This window comes from Ammospiza caudacuta, chromosome 8 (assembly GCF_027887145.1).
Source record: "Ammospiza caudacuta isolate bAmmCau1 chromosome 8, bAmmCau1.pri, whole genome shotgun sequence".
In the NCBI taxonomy this organism is placed as follows: domain Eukaryota; kingdom Metazoa; phylum Chordata; class Aves; order Passeriformes; family Passerellidae; genus Ammospiza; species Ammospiza caudacuta.
The window spans coordinates 23,049,910-23,074,110 of record NC_080600.1 but is presented as its reverse complement, the minus strand read 5'-3'; the positions used below and the strand labels follow the sequence as shown (position 1 = coordinate 23,074,110).

Here is a 24,201-nt window from a genome sequence, read left to right as displayed (position 1 = left end):
CCGAGCCGCCGCTGTGCGCCACGGGCCCACGCCGCGCAGGGGCCCTCCGCCCTCAGCATGGTACCCTGGCCGCCGCCCCTCTCGTGCGACACCTTCGTGGCGCTGCCGCCCGCCGCGCCCGGGGGCCGCGTGGTGTTCGGGAAGAACTCGGACCGGCCGGCAGATGAGGTGCAGGAGGTCGTGCACTTCCCGGCCGCCGCGCACCCGCCCGGCGCCGCGCTGGAGGTGAGAGCGCGGGGCGGGAGCGCTCCTGAGGGGAGCGGCGAGAACGCCGCTGCCAGTCCTTGTGTGCGTGCTCAGCCCGCGGTTCGGCAGGCGGAGCGGGGACGGTGACTCCAGTGTGCTCTGCCCTCTTGCAGTGCACCTACATCACCATCGAGCAGGTGGAGAGGACCCACGCCGTGGTCCTGAGCCGCCCCTCCTGGCTCTGGGGGGCCGAGATGGGCGCCAACGAGCACGGCGTGTGCATCGGCAACGAGGCCGTGTGGGGCAGGGAGGAGGTCTGCGGTGGGGAAGCTCTCCTCGGCATGGACCTCGTAAGGTGTGCACAAGCTGGTTTGGTTTCTTTTGGTTTTTTCCCCTTTTTGGTACATGGTACCTGATTCGGAATTTACATGGAAACATGTTAGACTTCTAAGGGGAGCTAGTACTTTCACTTTCAGAAGGCACTCCTTGCACTGTTCTAGCCACGGTTAAAAGTAAGTATTTCTTGGCACAAGCACTAGATTATTGCCAGGAGCCCATAAGAAGTATCAGACACTAGACCAGAATTCGTCAAAAAATTAGCAAACGTTTTTCTTTCTATAAAATTTATACTAAATGGAAACAAGACTTTTTCAAGAGCACAGGCGGATGGACTTCAGGCACTACTGTTTGGGCCTTTTCATAGGGTCTGTACTCCTTTCCCTATTCCCCCATCTTTCACACACATTATTTTTAAGTTTTGGTCTCAGCTGCCTATTTCCATGTCCTTTACCTGACTTGTGTTTTTTCCTCACCAGATCATACAACTGGCAGCTGCATATAGAAGTATCATTCCAGGTCAATTGGAATACTCAGGCTGAATAGTCCTATACAGAGTTCATTGTTCCAAAAATAACATTTTCCTTTTCTTTTAGGCTTGGACTTGAGAGAGCGGACACAGCTGAAAAGGCTCTTAATGTCATAGTTGATTTGCTGGAAAAATATGGCCAGGGAGGAAACTGTATGGAAAGCAACATGGCATTTACATACCACAACAGTTTTCTGATAGCTGACAGAAAAGAAGCATGGGTGCTGGAGACATCAGGAAAATACTGGGCAGCAGAAAAAGTAGAAGGTATGGATGATGCTCTTTGTTCTAAACATTTCAAGTGCTATGACCCCTTGGAGTTCTCCAGTTTTGATTTACCATTTCATTAAGGCATCAAACTAACGTTGAAGTGCATACATGTGCCTGTAAAGAACAGGCATTGCTTCCTGGGGCATGAGTGTGGAGTAGCTGGCAGTTTGTCAGAGGAGCTGGGTGACAGGGGCCTTTTCAGAGCCAGAGGTAACCACTCCTGCACTTGGAAAACAGAGGACAGCAAGAAAGTCAGCATGAGAATGACAGCAGCATACGTGGTCTTAAGGATGGTAGCAATCCTTAATTTCATTTGGGAACAGGATTGGTGTACTGGGCCATGAAGTGGCTGATTCTTCCAGTGAACTTGGGAGGACAAACTCGATCTTTGGATGTCTCAGAAGAAGAATGTAAAGGTGGGAATATCAGGACAGAACCTGAAATACAATGCTGGCAATAGAAGCAAATGAGTCAGAAATGAGTGGCATGAAAACTCAATCAAAAAAATATATCTGGCTGGGGAGAGAGGGCCAGAAATAAACCACCAGACTTACTGATCTTGTAGGAAACTCTTCGGGGCTAATTTGCTTTACTAAGCTAAGTGTAAACAAAATACCAAGAAAAATCATTCAATGTACTAAAACAATTCTTTCTGCAACTTACAAACAGGAGGCATACGGAATATTTCCAACCAGCTCTCTATCACAACCAAGATTGACAGAGAACACCCAGAAATGAAGGGATATGCCAAAAGCAATGGCTGGTGGGATGGGGAAAAGGAATTTGATTTTGCTGCCACATATTCTTTTGTCAATACTGCCAGAATGACCACATCTGGAGGCCGATATTGTGAAGGCTATAAACTTCTGAACAAACACAAAGGTAACCTTTTGAGTTTTTTTTCAAGATATGCAAAATATTTAGTAAGCCATATTAATTCAAATCATACATTATTTTATGTCTGATGCAGCCAATCATTCACATGACTTGGTGAGCCACAACTTACTAGAATAACTTTTTGCCTAAGAGAAGCACTGAACTTGGAAGTTTCTATAAATTTTTTTCTAATTTATTGAGGAGGAAAAATTAAAACAAGGGTCAAATATCAAACAGACAGAGCTACAGTAACAACCCTGAGAGGTCACATTATGACCATACCACTAAATGCCCTGTAAGACCTGTTCTGAAACCTTTTGATAGGCTACATAATATTACTGTACTGCTAAGGAAAAAAACTAGAGGCTGAAACAGATTCCCAGCAGTTTGCAGCCACAAAGAATGAAGAGCTTATGAACAGCTTCAGTCAGGTACCATTTGTATAAGGCAACAGCACAGCATTCAGTTACATACCTTGCATTCATTTTTGACATTAATTTTTAATTCTTTGTTGTTTCACTACAATGGCTACTCTAAACTTGTGTAGTCTACTAAAACACACCAAGAGCAGAACAAAGTAATTTTCTGTACTTTAAGCAATCACTAATTCAAACACTTACTTTTCAGACTCCTAAAGAATGAACCTATTACTTCACTTTTGACTGCATCCATCTAGCAGGTCTTTGCTGTAGATGTATTCATATGCTCATGTGAAGTATTTAATCTGAATCAGGATTACATTGCACCCCTTTCTTTTATTTATTTGGCTGAACTCTGCCAGACCAGGTTTAGCATTTAGTTAATGCATCAAAGTGAATTACTTTTGCTGTCTTGCTCTAGTGATCATGTAAATCCTGCATTCATTTTGGGAATTGCAGGTTCTGAATACTGAAAGCATTTTCATAATACCTGTATTTACTTGTATTATAACAATGCTGAGATTGTATCTGTGTTTTCATTCTAAATCCCCATTTTCAGGCATTTACCTGAGCCATTTTAAAAATCCCACTAGGTGTTCAGGTTAGCAGTCTCATATGGTTCACTTTGTTTAGATTTATTTTAAATAGGTGCCTTAACTAAAAGCTATTGGGTTTACAGCAGCAGTAAAATCACTGGTTTCTTCATCTACCCGTCCCTGCTTTTTCAGTCAGTGGCATTACAGTTCTGGGGGTTTTCCAGGCTGCCTACTATGTGAGGGCCATTTTAGAGAAATATTACTCATATTTCAAAAAATAGGGAATGTATTTCAAGCATACAAAATAATAGAGTTTAGTGTAAAACATGCTGGACAGGTTGCCAAGTTGTAGCTGACAAAATGGACATTGCTTCTTTTAATTCCTTTGATTCATCTAGCTTGCTGATTTCTTTAATTCTCTGACCTTCTCAAGCAACTATAGGAATACTTAAGTGTGTCTTCTTGCTGAAATGTAGTGCTGCATGTCTGTCTACAGGAAACCTGGGTCATGTATGAAAAAATAATATTGGAGACACGAAACTTAGCAGCAGAGTAACTATTTTAAGAGGAAAGGGCAAAGTAGTTAAAAAAAATTCTGCAGTTACAACTCAGTAAGGGAAACACTAAAATAGTAAAGTGGTGGACTATACATACTTCCAATAAAAAATGAAGAGTGAGTGAACTAATGTATTTCTGCCATAAGCATACCCTCTACTGGTACACCAAATGTGCAAAGAAAAGCATCCTGCAAGAGCTGCCTGTTAGAATATTGGATGGTTGGGTGATACCATGTCAGTATCTGAGCTTCAGCATACACTATACAGCAACAGTGATATCACTGAACAGGCTGATGTGGAAAGGGTTTTGTTCCTCCTGAGCAGGAATTATTTTCACAGATACTTGGCAATAAACCTCAGCTTGCTGACAAAGACTTTTTGACAAATAGATGTACTATTGTGGCTTCTGAGCATAGAATGTAATGCCACTCCAGTGCCTCCTTGAAAAGGATGAAAATTTAAAAAACCCACTCACCAAGAAGCCCCTCCAAAACAAGTGACAATTTTGGTGTTTCATTTTCAAAGTTTCACACAAAATCCATGCATGGTTGTTATTTTTTTTATAGCTTCAAAGCATCATAGTGGTATTAACTCTGTTCAGATATCAACCAGTATTATAAAGATCTATCTTACTTCCATAGCTCAAAGTTCAGCATTTAATCCAAGCTACTACTTTTCATCTGAAAAGTTACTTTGTGAATGACCATTTGCTAGCCCTATGAAATTTACCTTTCAGGCAAATACCATTGGTCTTTCTACTCCCCATTTTTTAAGGCATGTTTTATCACCTCTCTTTGAAATAAATACTTTGGGGAAAGCAATACAAGTGTATTCCATATTAAGGTTTCCATTAGGATGATTTTTTCCCCCTGCCAACACAGACAAACTAAATCTGGCATTGCCAAAAGGAGTCAGTTGTAGGGAACATGTCATTCACTTGCTATTATATTAGCTTTGTGGCTAAATAATTGTATTGTATCTTGAACAGGATCTATCACTTCTGAAATAATGATGGAAATTCTTCGTGACAAAGAGAGTGGCATTAACATGGAAGGTGGATTTATGACAACTGGCAGCATGGTGTCTGTACTGCCTCAGCAGCCTAATCTGCCCTGTATTCACTTCTTTACTGGAACTCCAGATCCTGCCAGGTGATGTAGCAGCAAGTAAATTGGACAAAAATTTGTAAATATCTAAATGAAGAAGTGTTGCAACTTTGGGTTGGTTTTCTGTTACCCCTGAAAAAGCACACTCAAAATGTAGGAGGAACATAAATGCATATTATGTATATTAATGGTATCTACCAACCTACTTAATGGAACACTGCTGTGACAATGACTTTAACACCATTAGATGGTTTTTTAATACTTTTTTCTCAAAAGAAGCAAGTAGAAGAATGGGAAAAAATACAGCAATTTACTGACTCAAAAATGTTAATGAAACAGTGTCAGTAAAGGATCTCTGTTCTATTTTTTCCTTCTAGATCTGTATTCAAGCCTTTCATTTTTGTGCCCGGTATTACTCCATTATTAAAAACTACGTCCCCTACATTTGGTCCTGATGATCCAGTTAAGAAGCAACCACGTTTTCAGAGTAAGCCAGATCGAAGACATGAGCTCTATAAAAAACATGAAAGCGCTGCTGTAGTTATGGAAACTACCAAGGTACGTTGATTCAATTAGATTTCAATGCAAGCAGGTGGTTTCTATAAGGTCCTTGCTCCCATTTTGTTAATGTGATGGCAGTGAATGCCCTTTGATGGATTGCACAGAACAGTGCAGTGCCCCAGTAGCCCAGAGTGCTGGCATCTGGCAGGCACGTGTTCCTGACACTGGAAACTGCAACCAGCACTGTGCTGTGCTGGCAGGCTGAGCCCCAGGAGAGGAGCAGCCCCCCACAGACTCCCGCACCAGCCACACAATGGGGAAATGCCCCAGCAGCACAGGCAAATACACAACTCTGCCAAGAGTTCTTACAGCTATTCAGGTCCCTGGTGTCAGGTGGACAGGAGAGCTTGCCTTTGATCATTGCTTGGTATGGACAGGAAAGGAAACAAGATGACAAAGGTAGCTGAACACAGAACGTCACTGAACTTAAGTGAAGCAGGAAGGTAGCCACTTACTTTTAGCAGTAAAATCTCTCCTATTTACAGATACATCTTCTTAAAAGTAAGATGGCTGCTTAAGTTTTGATAGCTAATACCTAAAGGAGCTTTAATATTCCTTCAGTCTATCAGACAAGGAAGAAGTGAGCGCTAGATATTAGGGAAGACATCTAAGAACACCTGTCATGATACTGATTTCTACCAACATAAATGCCAACCCTAGAAACTCTTAAAAGATTAAAATAAGGACAGTAGAACAGAATTTTGTTAGGGTGATTACAACATGCTCTGGATAGTTTTTAGTGAAATAAATGTTTCTTTTTGCAGGACAAAGGTAAAGAAATGCTCAAAAAGATACAGGAGTTGGAGAAACAGAAGATAAGTCAAATGGAATCAATCCTGCAAAATGGATGCCTTGATACTAAACAAGTGGTTAATCTTTTTTCACAGTGTGTAGAAGAAGAACTCAAAATATATGGCTAAGAATATTATTTGAATGTGGTAAAATTAGAATTATAATTGGGTTTTCTAATTTAGAGGCTAAATAGATTAACATCCTGTTTTCAGTATATCACATAGCATGGACAGTTTTAAAGATGCAGATTCATATTTAGGACAAATGGCTTTCAATTATAAGAAGAATGCTGGAAAGGCTCCTAAGAGCTGGGCAGTGGCATTGTACATGGCACAAAGCTGTCAGCAGAGATTGATTTTGCCAACAAACAGATGCAATTAGAATGCAATAGCTTGACTAAATTAGTCAACAGCTTCATCTCTGAATGAAGAACACTAACTCAGCTCTGGAGAATGCAGTTTTAGCTTTTATAGTCAGGAAAATTGTGGCAGAATTTCAGACTACCTGAATTAAAATGGCCATGCTGAAGACTCTCTAAAATGTAGAAGCTATGATGAACCCTGAAGAAAAAAGAAAGTGACACACAAACCAAGTAAGATTGATACTCAGTTGTTTGGTAAAACCATTCTAAGATATATTTCATATACAGACCTTCTACTACTTCAATGTAAAATTAGACTAAGAGTTCAAGGTATATTAAAAACAAATCACACAATAATAATATTTTGCTGTGAGTAATTGTGAAATCTTATTACATGGAATTTAGCAGTTAATTAGCAGCAAACATCATGTAAGTTCCCCACAGATTTCACTTTCCTGTCTATTTTTTCCCACCCTGATAGTGAAAAATAAACTTATTTATATACAAGATTATTATTGTCAAATGAATTTTACAGTGCACTTTATAACATCATGGAGGAGTTCTAAAATGTTTCTTGAATTGTTACTTTTTAAAATTGGGCAACTATAAAGGAAGATGTTGGGCTACACAAGTAATACATGTACTCAGCAGAACACTTAAAATACTTTAAATTTTTTTCATTTTATATAAAGCCTTTTAAACCATGACCTTTGTTTTGCCAAAGTTAATAGAATGTGGACTTGATTTAATCAAACTTTTTGCCTTACCAAAAACTCTTCCTTCCTGATCCTGTTTAAAAGTAATGATCAATATATGACACCACTTTTATTATCTGTGGCAGGGGGCAAACTAAAACAACAAGGAAGACTCCGATTTTACCTCATGATCAATAAGTCGGGATAACAAGCACGACTGTAAGAAAAAGCAACCATAAAAAAGCACTCAAAATGCAGCACTTCTGCAAACCTTCAGAGGAAAATATGAAATGGTGCATTAGAGCTGCAGCAACAATGTGGGACATGACACTGCATCCCCACAGACACAGCAAACCACAGAAAGATCATTCTTTGACAATTTTTCACATGCGGTTTTCTCATTCTGTAAATTGTTAACTACACCACTGGTAAAAAAAGTTAAATATAAAGAATAGATAGACAATGAAGTTTGCAGAATTAATATGAAAATTAAGAGCCTGGTAAAATTTATTCTTTGATCCTACAATAAGAGTAGAAATTAATTTAGGATTCTGTGTTCAGATTCACAGCAAGAAACTACTAAGTTAGGAAAGGCTTATGAACTTTCTATTTCTAGTGACCTAATGTGTAGCACGTGGCAGTAATTTCTTAGTAGCACAGTGGTTCAATGCAGAAGTTCAATACTCCAGTTTGATAACTGGAAGATAGATTTAATGAAAAATTGCTGTATTTATCTGTTTTCCTTACGGGATGTCCACATCTTACAATTACGTATCTTTTCCTGGTTTTGATCATGAGCTGTTCTACACTGATAGCTTCAAAGCATCAGTAAATTCCAGGTGAAACTGATGTTTCAGGCAGCAAACCAAGTGAAATAGTTTTATGGTACAGTCCAGGAAGAACAGCAGTGAAGCTGGAGCAGGCCTTTAAGCAAACTTCTTGACCACTTCATCATGGGGTGGCAATGAACGAGGTTAAGCACACTGGTCCAGTCCTAACACAGGCAGATACAGTCCAACTGTGCCTCTTATTTGTGTGTTGCTTTTTCCTTACTGGTCTACAGGATACAAAGTAAAAACAATGTAATGTGTGGAGACTGTCAAAGTGATGGTCAGCAGAGTATAGGATTTTTCAGTACCTTTTTCCTTGGGATTTCATTCTCCTAGAAGACACGCAGTATAAAAACAGAAAATAAAGATGGGATCAGGAGAAACAAATAATCCTCCCTCCCACAACCTTATATTAAAAAAAAAAACAATTAAGAATCAGAATGTCCCCTAGAGGGCAACCTTCTCATGGGTTTTCACCTACGAATGTATCTTTAAAAGGTCTAGAGCTTTATGAAGGATCATTATTGAAATAAAAATGTACTCAAATTTCGTACTAGAAAACTAAGTGCTACATCCATCCCTGTTCATTTTGACAATTATTTTGAGATTAGTCCTAGAAAAAAGATCCAATTTTTCACTGGCATTCCTCTAGACTTGTTCAATAGATGTTTTCATGAACTTAGCCTTCAAGAGATTCATCCCAAACTAACCCAACTTCAAAATAAAGGAAGTCATTGTGTCAGTGAACACTTCTTTAAAACAAAGCTGTTTCTAACTACCAGAAATCCACATAACTGTATATCAACTATTGACAGAATATCAGCTTGTCAACCATTCAAAACTTGCCAGTACTCCTTGGTGGAAGCAAATATTTACCAGATAAAAGGGTTACTTAACTTTCTAAAACAATTCAAAGTCTATTATTGGCTTCCAGAAGTACCCAGTCATTTAGAAATAAAATATTTGTATTTCATTCCTAGCTTCTTTATTTATTAACCATCACACTCATCAGACCAATGGGTATGGTATCAGCAGTCACAATATTGTAGCAGTAAATCTAAGAGAGTGTGGGGTTGGTTGGTAATCAAAGGTGTCCTCTGTATTAGATTTGTAACAGAGTGTCTTTTCTATGCAGAAATTTTGAGCAATTTCTTATTTAAAACAGATTTGTTGTGTTCAAATCTAGGGGAAAGCACAACCATTATAAAAGAAAAAGGGAAGCAGGACTTTATGATGCAAATGAGAAAGAGTGCAAGAACAATGACTATAAATAGAACTGTAAAACTGCCCTAAGATCAAATTCTCAAATGTTTGAAGAATTAATTTTAAAAAGTGTGTTTGGTAAGTAGATGAGAATGTGGCACACTTCTACTATGGAGGTATCTTAATGGTGGAAACCCATTAAGAAGTGCTCTGCCTACTTGTAAAGGATCAAAGATGGATTTAAGGAATACCAGGACTGAAACCCAAGAGCCACATTAACAAATCTCTCAGAAAAACACATTTGCCGTAAACCTTGACACGCACACATAACCCTCACACACCACATCGCAGCTCAGAACTCTGAAATCAAATAGCAGATTTATTGACAAGTTGCAGTATTTAGAAGCCAGACATACTTGCAGTTTCTGCTCTTAAGTCACATATATCTAATTATTCCAAAATATTTGATGCAACTGTCTTCAACATTCATAATGGAAATACACAAACATTTTCCTTTGTGTCCACAGCCTGATACAAACATCAATTATCTTGTGGTGGAAAACATTAAAATACACCAGGTTGTACAGCATACGTAAGCAGCAGGATGTTATGTTTTTGTGCACTCTGCAACCAGACTGACAGTAAAAGGAATTCTTTTTTCAATTTATGTCTTGCAGGAAATTATAGCAACTATAAATCAACTGCTTGTTGAATAGTAGCTTATGCTACTAAAATGACTTTTAATTCTTAATACAAAATAGATGCAAAAGTAGCTGTAATTAAAATCCATGTACTTGAAAAATCGGGAAAAAAGGAGGGAAAGACTTTTTTTTAAAAAGGGTGAGAAGACTTATATGCTTGAGCAAATAATTTTTAATACCTGGATTTCTTTCCCTCACTACATAAAATTTTTATGTGGACATATAAATGCTATTCTTGCAGTTTTAAAAGGGCAGCATAATGGCTATCAGATACAACACCCTTGTCTTTACCCTTTTCAAAATATTGCAGAAGACACACAGGTCCTCAGATTCTGCCTTTACTGCACAGGAATCTGAGTGACACTAAATTAACTTGTAGGAGGATACCTGAGGTTTAACAGAAACCTGTGTTAGGCAATCAGCAAAAATCTAGGAAGTTTAGCTACTCTAAACCCTAATCCAGATGTTCACTTAGGACTCTTTATATATTAGATTTAAAAGTTATTAATTTAATGTTAGAAGTTGTAAGATTTGAAAAATAATTTTGTCTTGACTTGCACATGTAACCAAGGCTTCCATGAAATCTTTATTTGAGGGTGGCACTTCTGATTTAAACTGTAAAGGCTAATTTCAGAATGTAAAAATCTGCTCTTGATAAAGCTGTCTCTACCACCATAAGGCAAAATTTCAGAATAAATTGTTTATTCCATTATATAATTTCCTATTTTGGGAGAGCACTGAATATTTCTACGGTTTTAAGATTTGGTAGATTTGTACAAAACCATTACTTATTACTTATTCATTTGCCCAGCTTTAATCCCCTGATATTGGAAACATTGTCATAGTAATTCTGTCTTTTTAATTGGAGTATTTTAGCTTTAAGGGAGGAAAAAACCCAACCAATCTCAGGTGTAAGCAGCTCAAAAATGGTCCTGGTGTTAGACAAGAGCAGAGTAGTAAAAACTGAGGTATGACAGAAGAAATCCTACTTCTGTGAAGTCAAGGGGAAGCCTGACTATAAACAGGCATCAATACTTCATCACACTAAAACATCCAGCAACATGAAAAATACCTTTCATGGGGTTTTTTTTCCTTGCTGTGGCCTCAGTATTAAAGCTGCAGTAATAATGCTTCTAAAATACAACAGTGACACATACCATTTAGTAAAATTTGTTTTACTCAAAATGGAAAAAACGTTCTAAATCCAGAGCACCTGGTTTTGTTTAGTAGCATTCTGGTTGGAACGTTGACTAAATATAACTTTCTACCATTTTCTTCAGAATAGACAAGAGTAGAACCACATCTCTTAATGTTACAAGGGAGAATAACAGTTCTCTGAGAAATATTTCCAATTTCAGTAGTGAAGGCAGAAGAGGTGGTGACACTCACCCCAAGTAGCAGTGCCTTGCCTGCCCAGCTCAGTGGCTGTCAGGTGGGGGTGATTTTCTGGGGATGAAGCGGTAGTAGAGGTACTCATCGCGGAACTCCAGCTCGTTGGTGATGTGCTGCAGCACGCCGCCCCTCAGCAGCCTGTCCCCGTACACCACGGCCTCCCCGCGGTCAGAGGCAAGGCCGACCTGCAGCAGCCAGCTCACCAGGTCACAGCCAAAGAAGATGCCAGTGGAGATCTTGGCACCACACCTGTATGTCAAAGGAATGATTCACCCACATGTTCTGTAAATCTGGTATCACCACTGCACGATGGGGAAAGGCAAGGAAAAACAGCAGGAAACAAGGAGAGACATCATGATAGTTAAGAGCATGTTAGAAAAGAATTTGCAAGTTTTGTATATTTGGGACATGCCAGTATTCACTACCTTTTCCTACAGACATTTCAATGAGAAGTAATATGGACATTGTTTTAGGCTTCTAAATGAAATCTAAATTGCAAACAAAATTCAGTGGACATCAGTAGCATTCTTTCTGAAAACTAACACAATGTAATTCTATTTCTTGGATACTTACTTCCCATGTACTTCTTACCATGACCCTTTCTGCAACAAAATATCTGACCTGAAAGCAACCTAACCCCAGCAACAGAGATTGTTTGAACTTTAATTCTTTTCATAATTTCTGAACACTTTTAAACAGACACTAACTGATTATACATATTGTAAACAAAGCCCATTTATAACTTGCATAGCCTGTTAAATATTGACCACACATGCAGTACTAAGAATAAACAAAACCTTTACAACAAGACTATTTTTAAAACTAATTTATGAGGCAATGATGCTATCATCTGCCTAGTTGCAGCAGACATACCATGCAAAAATTAACCTGCAGCAATGAATGTTTCTGGTTATCTAAGATCTGTTATGTGGTACCCCAGCACAGGGTTTCTAGAACTGATTAAGAGCTAAAAGACAGCATTTTTTCCCTAATTTTTTTTAAAGTTAAAAGCAGCAGTAACACAGAGCAAGTGTTAACGTCTATTAGCAGATGCAAAAATGAAAATAAATTAAAATCCATGGTTACAACATGTCAGTTACAGCACATTTAAATCAAAATGGATAGGATCAAGTTAGATGAATATTTAAAATTACAAGACAAATGCATTGTTTTAATTCATAAGGGGAAATAAGACATGAACCAAGTTCTGCACAAACACAGTATTACAACAATAAGGCAACAAATGTCATAATTTCATGTATTCTCATGTGGGTATAAATAATAAAAACCACAAAGTACAACTAAATGAACAGCCCTAAGCCTAGGAAACCACAATAGCGGCAGAGGCATGGGAAAAACAGCTGTAAAACCTGTTCTATTTCACAAGGCATTTTCTGATACATCTTTCTTATGGGACATTACTGACTTCTGAAGAGACTGAACAAAATCACATGATGCTGTCTAGAACAGTTCTGCAATATGGCTTTGGACTACCTGACCATTAAAAGACCACCCTATCCTACCTAGGTAGTCTTACTTATAAGCTTATATTACAAGAACACTCAAAGTGTCCTTTTAGAACAATTCATGTCTCCATTTCATATATTTAAATAAAGGCAGAATCTTTTCCTTGTTCCTGCTGCTTCTGTCTGCTTTTTTCTTCTCATCTACCTACATATATTTGAAGGCATAATCCTTGATTTAGGTAACATAATTTGCCTCTGAAATCTTTACTGGTCTCATAAATTGAAGTTTAGGCTTCATTAGAGGTATGAGTAAAAGAAATTATATAAACTCAGAAGCTGTCAAAGTCCTAAAGCCACTATAATCTCACGTGTTAAGTGGCCTCTCAGTACACACTAAAATCAGTTGCAACAGTTTTGCCTCCTATAAAAGCTACATATTAGTTAACATTTAGTTACAACTATGGACAGTGTCTTACTCTACAAAACAAAACAAACAAAACCAAAACAAACAAAACAAACAAAACCAAATCAAACAAACAAAGGGTCTTAATGCATTTCTACAGGTGTTATGGTATATATTTTTTTAGAAAGATTTTATCCTCTGAACTCTAGTTCAATGCAAAATCTGGAGAAATCCCTTAGTGATATAAAACTTTTAATAATTTATTTAAAACCTAGGTGGGATAATATCATAACTTGTGCCCCAATGTTTCAGCGTGAGGCTAGAAACATTTCTGTTACAGTTAAATTTCTAATCCTTATCTTGAGGTTTGAATAAATACACAGGAATCACCCACAAAATTATCTGCATTTCATTGTTTTCAGCAGATGAGCTATGTGCTCTGTAACAGGTTATATGTGCAGGGAAGGACCTTACCTTCTGCCTTTGACAATACTTTTGACACAGTGATCTCTATGATAACGAACAAACTGTTGACAGGTCATCCTGATCTCCTCAGGCACTGAGGCATCTGTGTGCCCTGCTGCTTCTCTTCCACCCCAGAAAAACTCAAGCCTAAAAAACACATACACAAAAAAAGAAAAATTCAAGACAGCAAATCAAGCAGAGGCATTTTTTTGGGAAACTGCAAATAACAGAATGGACCTCCCAGGAAGCCTATCACCACCTCTTTTTGTGCCCAATACTTTACATATAATCTTCCTAATATATTTGTATGGCTTTTGAACACAGAGGTGTTATTCCAGGCTTGGGCAGAAGGAAAGTCAGAGAGTAGCAGGGAGCCCGCTCCAGCTGCTGGATTCACAGGGCAGCCAGTCAGCTCTAAAGTAAAGGCAGCTTTTACAACTCACTCCTGCACTGTGGAAGGGCCTGGCAAGACAAAGTACTGGCATGGGGTTATGAACACAGCGCTTTAAAGCAGTGAAGACACATTCTGATTCAGCATCCAGATCTAAGTTTTAGTTTATCAGCTGAAATTATTTCTGAAGAGCCTTCATTTGGCAAAAATTTCACCTCTAGGGAGCCTGCAGGACTTATGTTTCTGAAAGCGTCATTAGGATGGCAGAACAATCTCTCGACAAGTGGGAGAGAAAAGAAATTTGGAAGATTAATGAAATAAGAAACCAAATACTGCAGCACTGAAAACTCAACTCCCTTCAAAAACGATTATTAGTAATAATCAGGTTTATAGGTGTAAGTGCAAAGAGTCTATTTACCTTCGCTTGAATGGCAGAATGATTAAATGCTTATCTAAGCCAAAAATACCAAAGCAAATGAAGCCCTGCAGGAAAAAAAAAAAAAAAAAAAAAGAAAAAGTAACATGAAGCAAAAGCTTTGGTTTCTATAGGACAGAAATTATAAACTCAGTGCCAAATACATTTCATGTACACATGCAAAGTATCCCTCTTTTCTAAGTATCATTCAAAACGCATTTTGTTTCTGCTTTGATTTTTCATTTGGACCTTAGAAAGACATATCAATACCTAGTAGTCCATCATATAAAACCTTCAAGAAATAGTTCAGTAAAATTAATGCTGTGACATGCCACTTGACACTTTGGGATAACTGGCAACCTTACACAGCCAGGTATTGAATCTGTCTTTGTTAATGCAAAGGAAAGAACAGACTTACTGTAAGTGCTAGAATGCTTTCTAATTAATTCATTTTTCTGTGCAGCTTTTATATACAACTATCATTACTGCAGTGCATCCTGTAGGCACACGTGCCATGGCTGTGTAAAATGTTCCTCTGTTGTGTGTATTGACACTGCCTGGCTTTCACCTTCACAGGTGCCAAAGCTGCCTGGTGTCAGGAGCACTGAACCAGGCCAGGTGCAGCCAGAACCAGCATCCATCTTCAGATCTTTGCTATGGAGCTGTCACTGAAACCAGAGATACCATTTAAACCTTACAGAGACAGCACCCATGGAGCTGCCTTGCAACTGATGTAACTCCACAGAAGAGACACCAGGGAAGCTTTGGTACAAATAAGGCTAAATTCCTCATCAGTTTCCATGAGCATTTGGCATTCAATTGTCACTTGCACTTTTGAAAGTGTTCATGGTCATAAAAGATGTGTGTTATCTGCTGCAACACCCACCAACATGGCCATTTTCAGAACAAACATTGGTAAGTACCTGACCAAAATTAAACACAGCACAGAAGAATTGCAGTTCCACATACAGCCTTCCAGGCTCTTGGTTGAACAGCCACCACAAGCAACTGGAGAGATTCTGTAAAGAAAGTAGAAAAACAACAAACACACAAATGTAACCTAACTGTTAAAAATCAAAAGCTTTCTTCTCCTCACATGCTAATAATTCATGCACAGTGTTCATGGTCTCCTTATTCAGATAGAGAGAAGTAAGAGGGAATAAACACCTTAAAACATCATCTCGGTTAGGTTTAATAGCTTGGCAGGAGGGGGAACCTTGGCTGTTTTAAACATAACAACGCAAAACATGGCAAGGTAAGAGTTCTTTACATGTTTATGTAAGGAACTTGCCTCAAGCATACTTAGGTTTTCAACATAACACAGCCAATATGAGCCCAGACAGATTTGCAGTGTTTGTCTTAAGGCTGCTTAGCTGAGGCCAGTGCTTTCTACATATTTCTTGCAGAGTTAGGATTATGTTAAGGTGAAGCACATACCACTTCAGCTACTTGAGATGCCTGAAAGAAGGAGTAAACCTCCAAAGTTAACCCATTTGAGTGCAAAGGCTAATTCTTTAAAGTAACTCATCTTATTTCATAGTATCTACATAATCATTCAGATACAGCTAAAATATAGGTTGACAGTTGGGGTATCCTTTAAATATAAAAGATGCCAAAAAATACTAGCATAGAACTTGATACAGGAAATTTGAGAGGGAAACATTTCATTTTGTAATTTAACAGAACTTGAAAAGCAAAAGCAGTAGCTACTAACCCACACTGTTGTGCTGCACTGTCCTGCTTTGTAGTATTATATATGTGCCACAGTATTTTCCATTTCAAATAAAAATGCTTCTCCCAACTGACATCCACAAGAAACTCAACTGAGCATTACATTCAGAGAAAAGTTTCTTGCCTTTGTCACAGTTAAAAATTAAAACTATATCCCCAACACATTACATTCTGGTATTTCACACTTGTACATAGGAGCAAACACCAACACATCTTGGAGTCAGTAATGATGAGTGGCAACACTAACTTAGCAATGTTGCTCCAAACACCACTAAAACCAACAAAATTGCATTTTCCCATTTAAAATAATCTTAAGATTATTTTTTAACACCTCAGAGAAATTCAGGTTCCAGTATAAGCCTGATCAGATAGAACAATTTTTGTAGTCTCCTCCAGAAGAAGAATTCAGTTTATATTTTTAATTGATAATTGTCTAGGGAAGAAGACCAATTCTTGAGAAAACTGGGAAGAAGGGCAGTAGTGACGAATGATATAATGATATAACTTCACTTTTTTTTCCCCTTTTGGGTTCTCCAGTATCTTGCTCAACATCATCAATCTTAACTTGCATTTAATTTATGATGTGGCATAGAAAAATTAACTGTATGACATCCCTCTTCCAGTAAGGAAGCAAAATATAGCCTCTGTTTTATTTAATGAATTGTTATTTAAGCAACTGGAAGATTTTTACTGGATTGTCTACACAGCTTTCCTAAAAATCATTCTACCTCAAAGAGTTAACATGGGGAGAAAGAATATTTACAGCAAATAGGCCAACAATAAGAAGTAAGCACAGCAGCCCATGTCTGGCCAGCTGTTTGTCTCCAGTCTGTAGAAGCTGTTCTTCCTGAGCCAACACACACGTCTGAGCACTGCAGTGAGTCACACACTGATCCACTGGAAAACAAACCAGAAATTCTTCATTAGCCTTCTATCTTCAGAACTCCATGAACAAACTTGTTCATGTAACTTGCTGAGTCAAATTACCTTGTTAAGTAATCCTACTGAAGTGACACACACAAAATTTAATATTGGCTTTGACAATAACCTGTTCAGACATCTACTCTCAAATGAAACAGCTGAAGTTTACGTGTGCTCCTAAATTGATAAAAGCTTTTCCAACAGAATTTTTATCTCAAAGATTTAATTCAAACTGAATGTGTGGTTAACATTGAGAAAACACTATTAGAACTGATGAAAATAATGAAAAAATATTTCCCTGAACAGTTTTTAAATTTTAAATTTATTTCTGAAAAAAATCAAATATACTGTCATCTCTAATGTTTTTGCTCTGCATCTCAGTGTTGTTTACCTCTACATCAGACAGAAAATCATATTTATTTCAGGTCTGTGACTGTATTTTTAACACAGTATATCAGAACAGGATCGTAATTCTACCAATGAAAGGAGTCAAACGCAATGAGAATGGATGCTTGTCTTCCAGCTACAGAGTTCTAAGAAATTCTGAGTATCTTCCTCTAGATGGCAGTGAAAAACTTCCTAGCAAGGCCATACATAGGAATTGGTACCAGGTGACTCGAAGCAGTTCAGTGAGATAATAGAAGAATTAGTAATTATTGCAGCCAAGGTTACACAAGTGTATGCATTACAATTTGCTTTTACTGATTTATAGTTTTGAAGTGTTCACTCAGGAGGTTGAAATTATTTCCACTCAACCAAAAGGTATTTTCTACCTTATCTTTTAGGATAAGAAAATTAAATTGGCCTTCCTCTATTCTTGAAGACATTCTTATGGTGCTTGTCTGAATTACTTAATAGATAAAATAGTTGGCAATAGGCAGAAAGGGAGCATTTTGTGAGATGAGACATAACTGAAGTATGCTTCAGTGTGAAATATTTAGATTTAGTGAAATTTATGCTGCATACAAACAAAGCCTAAGGATATGATCTCCTTGTTCAGAATGCATGAAAACAAGAAAAGAAATAGGAAAAAGAGCCAAGTTGTAGTGGCAGCCAGCTTTGATTACTGGCACTGATGTGCAGTGAGAATGCACTGAGCATGCAGTTTCCAGACAGGTCTTCAACAGTCAGTTCAATCCTTTTTTTTCTATTTTAGTGACTCCTAAGGCCCTCTTAGTCCATTTTCTCCATCTCTCTTCTCTAGACATAAATAGTACACAGCAGCATGGACATTTAATCTAATTTGCAGTAAGCACTTGCTCCTCTAGATCTTATTTAGTGGTCAAAACCTGTGCCAGATTACAACAAAGGCTTTTTAAAAGATGCAATATGTGAATATGAGGATGTAAAAAAGTAGTTTATGTTAAAAGCTTGATGCAAAGTAGGGTTATGCATTCAACTTGCCAGCATCCAAACAAGACAACAATGGAGAGGTAAAGTCTGAATGCTCAGAATACACCAAAATATCTTTGTGGTAAAAAAGTGACATCCAAAACAACTGTCCATCTTGAGCACTGAAAGACTACAAACAACTATGAGGAGAAGAGAACAAACAGCTATAACACTACCTAATAATTCAATTTAATATAAAATATCAGCTATCCAGGTGGAGTCAAGGGAACAATAGCTCCAACAGTTTCTTTGTGAGAATAACACATAGATGTTGGGGAAGTGCCTGTAGTATTAAAACAAGGAGATACTACTGCTTTACCTGTCTCAATTGGAGGAATCTTGCTTTCAACAGCATCTGACACTGCTTTGCTGTCTTTAGCACACGATAATTCACCATTAGTTGTTTGACAAGAACAGCAACCTATTAAATATATGCAGTAATAGGATAGTTAGCTTCCTTCACTACCATAATTCATTTTCCAAGTGTAACAATATATTCTATGCACCTTTAGCTACTATGCTGAAAAACAGCCCAAAAGGAGAAGACAGACTTAATTTTTCCAGTTTGTTGAGAGGGTAAATGGGTCACTAATAGTTTAACATAACACTACCACCATTGAAACAACAGAAGCACTTTTAGTAACACGCAAAAAACTAGGAGGTTATCAAAAAGGCTACATACATAAAAGGATTAGAAACACACTGAGCGTTTCTGTTGGCATTTAATCTCAGTGAGACAATTTAGTAGGTAAACAATCTAAGATGCCTAGTGGGCTGCATTTATCACATCCTTATCAAGGTATTACTACTTACACAAAAATCATCCACAGGCTTTTCTTCTTGTTCACTTACCCAACTCTTACAATGGTAACAATCAAACTTTAGGAACACAAACCTAAATACTCAGGCAGTTATATCTAGATTTTCTTCTGTCCTAATCTAACACTTGAAGTTGTAAACTGTCCTTCCCAGGTCAGAATTACATTTGAAATATTAGTTTATAGCACCCTAAGCCAATTATTCTTTATACAAATATATTTTGTCTACCTTTTTCTTCAGATGTCTGTGCAGAAGATCTTGGAGAAGACTGTGCAGAAGATTCTGGAGAAGATTGTGCAGAAGACTCTGGAGAAGACTGAGTCATAGTGGCTGAAGTATGATTCTGCCCACTCCCTTCCACTTCAACCTCCTCCATTGAGCTACGTGGTGAGTACGGGTTCAACACCCCATAGCTGGACCCTCGCCTACTTCTGTTCATGCACATCAGTGAGACACCTGACATCAATATACTGATAAACAGTACCACTGCTGTGGTAATTATCTGTTAAGAAAGCAAAGGAAATGCACTTAAATATAGGAAAATAGTTGCATATGTCTTTCTAACTTCTGTACTTTTCTAAATACACTTACAAATGAGCCTGAACAAGAGGATATTTCCTATATTTACTGCTCTTGCACCTCATAGCACTGAAAGAGACTAATTTTCCTTGCCTGAGTAACTGAGCTTTTTTTTTGTTTTTTAAAGTGTGGACCCCTGTGTGGACCTCTGTTTCCCAATCCAAAAACATCCCCTCATTGTCTTCCCCCTTCCTCTCAGGATCACCAGTGCTCTGGGTTAAGTTCTGCTCAGGTACCTTTTCACTCCAAAGAGGAATGTGCTCTAATTTAAATTCTTTAGCCAATGGGGAGCACCCTATTAATTAGCCTTTCCTTCTAATCACCTGCACTGATACCCAGAATCCACTCTGAGGCTATTTAGTACTTGTGAAAGTGCCACATGAACAATCCTGAGTGACTCATGGACTCTGTCCATAAGAAAGAGAGTGAGAAAACATGACAAATACCTATGCTAATACACTCTATATCCTCTGATAAGAGGAACTATTTGCTGGTAAAAATGGTAGTTCAGGGTATTTCAACCTATGATTGTGCTGAGAAGCCCACCATAGTGCAAGCAGTTACTGCTACACAGGTGATGCATATCCTATCTATTATAGACCAAAAGCCATTAATTAGATACTGGATAACAACAATTTTAGATAACTATCAGGGTAGAATACAAATTAGTCATCAGGAAAAGAGTTCTGTAATTTATTACCACTCCTAAGTTTTTTCTTTAAGAAGCCCACTCCCTTTTTTCCTTAGTCATAGCTGCCTAAACATGAAGGTCCTTCTCCAAGCAAATATTCCTGGTGGCTCATGACAGAAATACATTTTGTATCAATCTATAAGCATTCTACAAGGATACTTTTATTACAGTAGTCTGCATTTTGGCTGAAAGCTACTTGCACAGGTAGCATGGCAGAAGTGTGAAGTGCTGAGGACAGAACATGTTCCTACCTGATGCTTTCCATAGAAAAAGGCAGAGTCAATACTGGTGTTGTTACGTTCACCAACAATTAGTAAGATTCCTACTAGAACTGTTGGGACTCTGAAAGAACAAAATAGGAAGTACATTACATATTTATCATGCTCCTACTAATTCAGCAGGGAAGCATTTGAATTAACTTACCCCCATCCAGCTACGATGATAAACCCAATGGGAATCTTCACTGTTTCTCTCTTCTTCAACAGAAATAAAGAAAAAGATAGAAAACCTAAAAAAATCAAACCCAAAAGAAAACCAAAATAAATGCCTTGTTTATTATTGAAAAGGGAATTGGTAAGTACAGAGCCTAGAAACTCTATGATGTGACCAGCTCAACAGCTTAAGATATTCTTCTTTGACCTTTAAGTATTACAAAATAATGTCTGATTGTACTCTGAGAAAGTCAACTAGAAATACCCATTGCTTAAAAAATCACGTTAATAGTGAAACATTGAAAAAATTCCAGGACATTTTATATTAAATATTCACTTCTAAATGATAAGAAAGGTTCACAAGAGTAAAAAAGATGTCATAAGAACATTTAAGATACAAGTAACTAATTTCTTTAGGTATTAACAGCAGTTTTCTATCCCAACACTCTTTAGCAACCAACAAATAGTGTTGTATTCAGTTATAACATTTTTGTAAAAACTGACTAGTCCTTTGTAAAGTCAATGATAAACTTAACTAGAAAGTTCTGCATGTTTTTACCTAACTCTTTCGGGAGTATCTTCTGGAACTGCCTAGCCTACTCACACCTCAGCACAGCCCAGCAACATTCTCATGTGGAAGCAAAGCTGGTATTTATATTAGGCCCCACCAATCATGAGCTATGTACTCCAGCTAAACAAATACAACTCACTCCAGAAAAACACCACAGGAATTAAATCCATAGATTCTGGACAAAAATATCTTGAATACTCAAAGTCTCTTTTCTTTTAATCATATATGTAAGGTTCCCCAAGCTTCTTTGAAGCATCTTTCAATTCTTTCTGTTTCAATTCCTACATTAATCTTATGCACACATATTGTTTTTACAAACAATTTCCAAGGGAAAGAGATGTTAAAGCTACTTGGGTATTTTCCTTCATTCTGTATTTTCTATTTTTTTTTTGTTGCACCAGTTTTTAAATGTACTTAATGCTGAATAATTAAATCTTAAACTCTGCATTAAAAAGCATCATTAACACTTTGACTAGCTGAAGGGTAACCCCCCAAATTCACTCTAATTGTAGTTGAGAGTAGGCTCTATTTCTGCCTTGAGAGTAGGTTCTTGTCTCTTGTCACACACCAGCCAGACTCAGCAGAAGCTTCCACCAGCAGCAGCAGTGCCTAACACTAAACCTCAGCACAACTTCCAGGTATCCCCATTTGTAGAAATACAAACCAGTGAAAGGAACAAGTACTCTGAAGAATATAATTAACATTATTTCAGGTCATTAATCTTTCATTTCACCACCTTGGCCCTGCCTAGGAAAATCATACCTGTCCATAGGTAGGTGCTGTAAAGTGAGCTGTAGAGGAATATAAATACGAGGATCTGGATGGTGATGTCCTTCTCTTTAACAGTGAAATTCCATGCCACCATTCCAATGCAAGCAATAAACTGGAAAGAAAAGTAAGATACCATCATTCAAACTGGGAAAGCAGAATGACAAAAAAACCCCAAAAACTGAACAGAGAGCTATATAACTGCAGTAAGCTTTAAACACCACCCCCAGATGCACTGGAGAGTGATTTTATGAACTGGATACTTCATTTAGTAGTAAAGTACTGCCACAGTAAATTCAGTATTACATCTGTGTCACTTGACTATGCTACCTTATTTTCAGGAGGGGTTTTTGACAGCATGTATACAGCTCATATAAACTAGGAGTAAGGCAAATCAGTAAACCCCCAACTTTATATACCTTATAGTAAGAAAATGGTGATGGTTTTGGCAAGTACAAACCATTTACCTAAAATTATTTGCACATGAAACTGAGATTAATTGGTATTGGTTCAGCCAAGAATTACACCAGTTGTCACACAGTGATATTGCATATATGATAATTTTAACACTGAAGGAATCTGAAAAGATAGGGTGAAGTATTGTGGAAACTGTAACAAAATAGTTCTATTTTTTTTTAAGTTCATCTTAGCTAGCTTTGTTGGTACAGAACAGAAGCACCTGCAGTTATCATACATGACATTTTTAGATGTGACTCTGTGATCAGATTAAAAAAAACCAAACAACTACAGAACACTTCAGAAAGCACTACCACACAGATTTTATAGAAGCACAGGCTGTTCCAGTTGTGCAGTTGACTTCAAGAGAAAAAGGAGCATGTACTCTTTAGTGCTCTCTCAGATTAAATAACAATTAAAATTAATCCAGAGCCACTTGGCTTTAGCCTTCCCTAGCCACCAGCCAAACATTCCCACACATCCTTGCACAGCACTTTCACCTGCTGATCTCTCTGCAAGAGCTTCAGGGACATAAACCACCACAGGGATTATTTTTCTATTTAGCTCCTTGAATAGGGTTACTATAGAGTCAAACACAGCCTGCTGCTCCTGGTATTGCTTCAGATGGGCATAATTGAAACAGAAGTGTTCTCAACAGTATTGGGCAATAACTAAGAAAACTAAGAGCCACGCTCTGTTCTGATTGTTTATAGTTCTGTTCAGGAATCACAGTGCCCACATTAACTATCATTTTCTTCAAGGGTGTATTTCACAGCACTGAAATTATTTAAACAAGTCACACATTAAATTCACAGTTTGCTACAAAGATCTCACTGTAAAAATCAAACTTCCAAAATTGTTAAAAACTTAAACCCTAACCTCACACAACAGCATTCTCCTTACTACTGACCTGAGCAACAAGTAGATTTGTTGTAATCATATGAGGAATCTGTTTGTATTTCTTACTCAGAACAACAACAGTAAGAGACCAGGTCTGTAACATACAAGAAGAAAAATTAATTTAAGAATAAAACAAAACCCAAAAGAAGAAGATGAGTATTCTGGCAGATGATGGTGAAATTAAATATACAACAGATCTTAGCAACATGACTGCTACAATATGCTGCCAGCCCCTTTGCCTCAGCAGCTGTGGTCAGAAAAAGCATCTTGGTGCTCTCATGTTGGTGAAGTATTTCCAGTAAAGACCAAGCACTTGCCTGGAGCATGCAGAAACCTGTTAGTTCCTCAGGACACAAATGACCACAGTGTAGCCTGGCAATTCAGAATTTAAAATCCACACCCACATCTCCTGAATCTCCCAAAATTATCTGACCAGCAAGAGGTAGCATTCA

General features: G+C 37.8%; 2 protein-coding genes across 5 annotated transcripts in view; one reads left to right on the top strand and one right to left on the bottom strand.

The window, feature by feature from the left end:
• The first annotated feature begins 2 nt into the window (after positions 1–2).
• On the top strand, positions 3–7,041 carry SCRN3 (secernin 3). Its single transcript, XM_058809984.1, has 7 exons — positions 3–225; positions 360–541; positions 1,119–1,318; positions 1,991–2,203; positions 4,698–4,860; positions 5,193–5,373; positions 6,141–7,041. The coding sequence occupies exons 1-7, from the start codon at positions 58–60 to the stop codon at positions 6,294–6,296; spliced, it is 1,263 nt and encodes a 420-aa protein (XP_058665967.1). The 5' UTR covers positions 3–57; the 3' UTR covers positions 6,297–7,041.
• Positions 6,692–24,201, bottom strand: part of GPR155 (G protein-coupled receptor 155) — a 35,706-nt gene continuing 18,196 nt past the window's right edge. For 2 of the 4 annotated variants that reach the window (XM_058809982.1, XM_058809980.1), the window contains 11 exons: positions 23,760–23,843; positions 22,388–22,508; positions 21,047–21,131; positions 20,875–20,965; positions 19,582–19,855; positions 18,854–18,955; positions 16,985–17,118; positions 15,414–15,509; positions 14,494–14,558; positions 13,694–13,831; positions 9,617–11,599 (listed from right to left, as the gene is read on the bottom strand). In XM_058809982.1, coding sequence (XP_058665965.1) covers positions 11,377–11,599; positions 13,694–13,831; positions 14,494–14,558; positions 15,414–15,509; positions 16,985–17,118; positions 18,854–18,955; positions 19,582–19,855; positions 20,875–20,965; positions 21,047–21,131; positions 22,388–22,508; positions 23,760–23,843 — 1,413 coding nt within the window. In that variant the 3' untranslated portion in view covers positions 9,617–11,376. Of the gene's footprint in view, positions 8,387–9,616; positions 11,600–13,693; positions 13,832–14,493; positions 14,559–15,413; positions 15,510–16,984; positions 17,119–18,853; positions 18,956–19,581; positions 19,856–20,874; positions 20,966–21,046; positions 21,132–22,387; positions 22,509–23,759; positions 23,844–24,201 lie in introns of those variants that run through there. The other 2 variants (XR_009275031.1, XM_058809981.1) reach the window with 2 other exon arrangements.

Bases quoted from the DNA above. Each gene is read 5' to 3' on its own strand.
- SCRN3 (XM_058809984.1), top strand. From the start codon at position 58: ATGGTACCCTGGCCGCCGCCCCTCTCGTGCGACACCTTCGTGGCGCTG. The intron at 1,319-1,990 runs GTATGGATGATG...ACTTACAAACAG, and splicing joins GGCAGCAGAAAAAGTAGAAG to GAGGCATACGGAATATTTCC. The intron at 5,374-6,140 runs GTACGTTGATTC...TTCTTTTTGCAG, and splicing joins TAGTTATGGAAACTACCAAG to GACAAAGGTAAAGAAATGCT.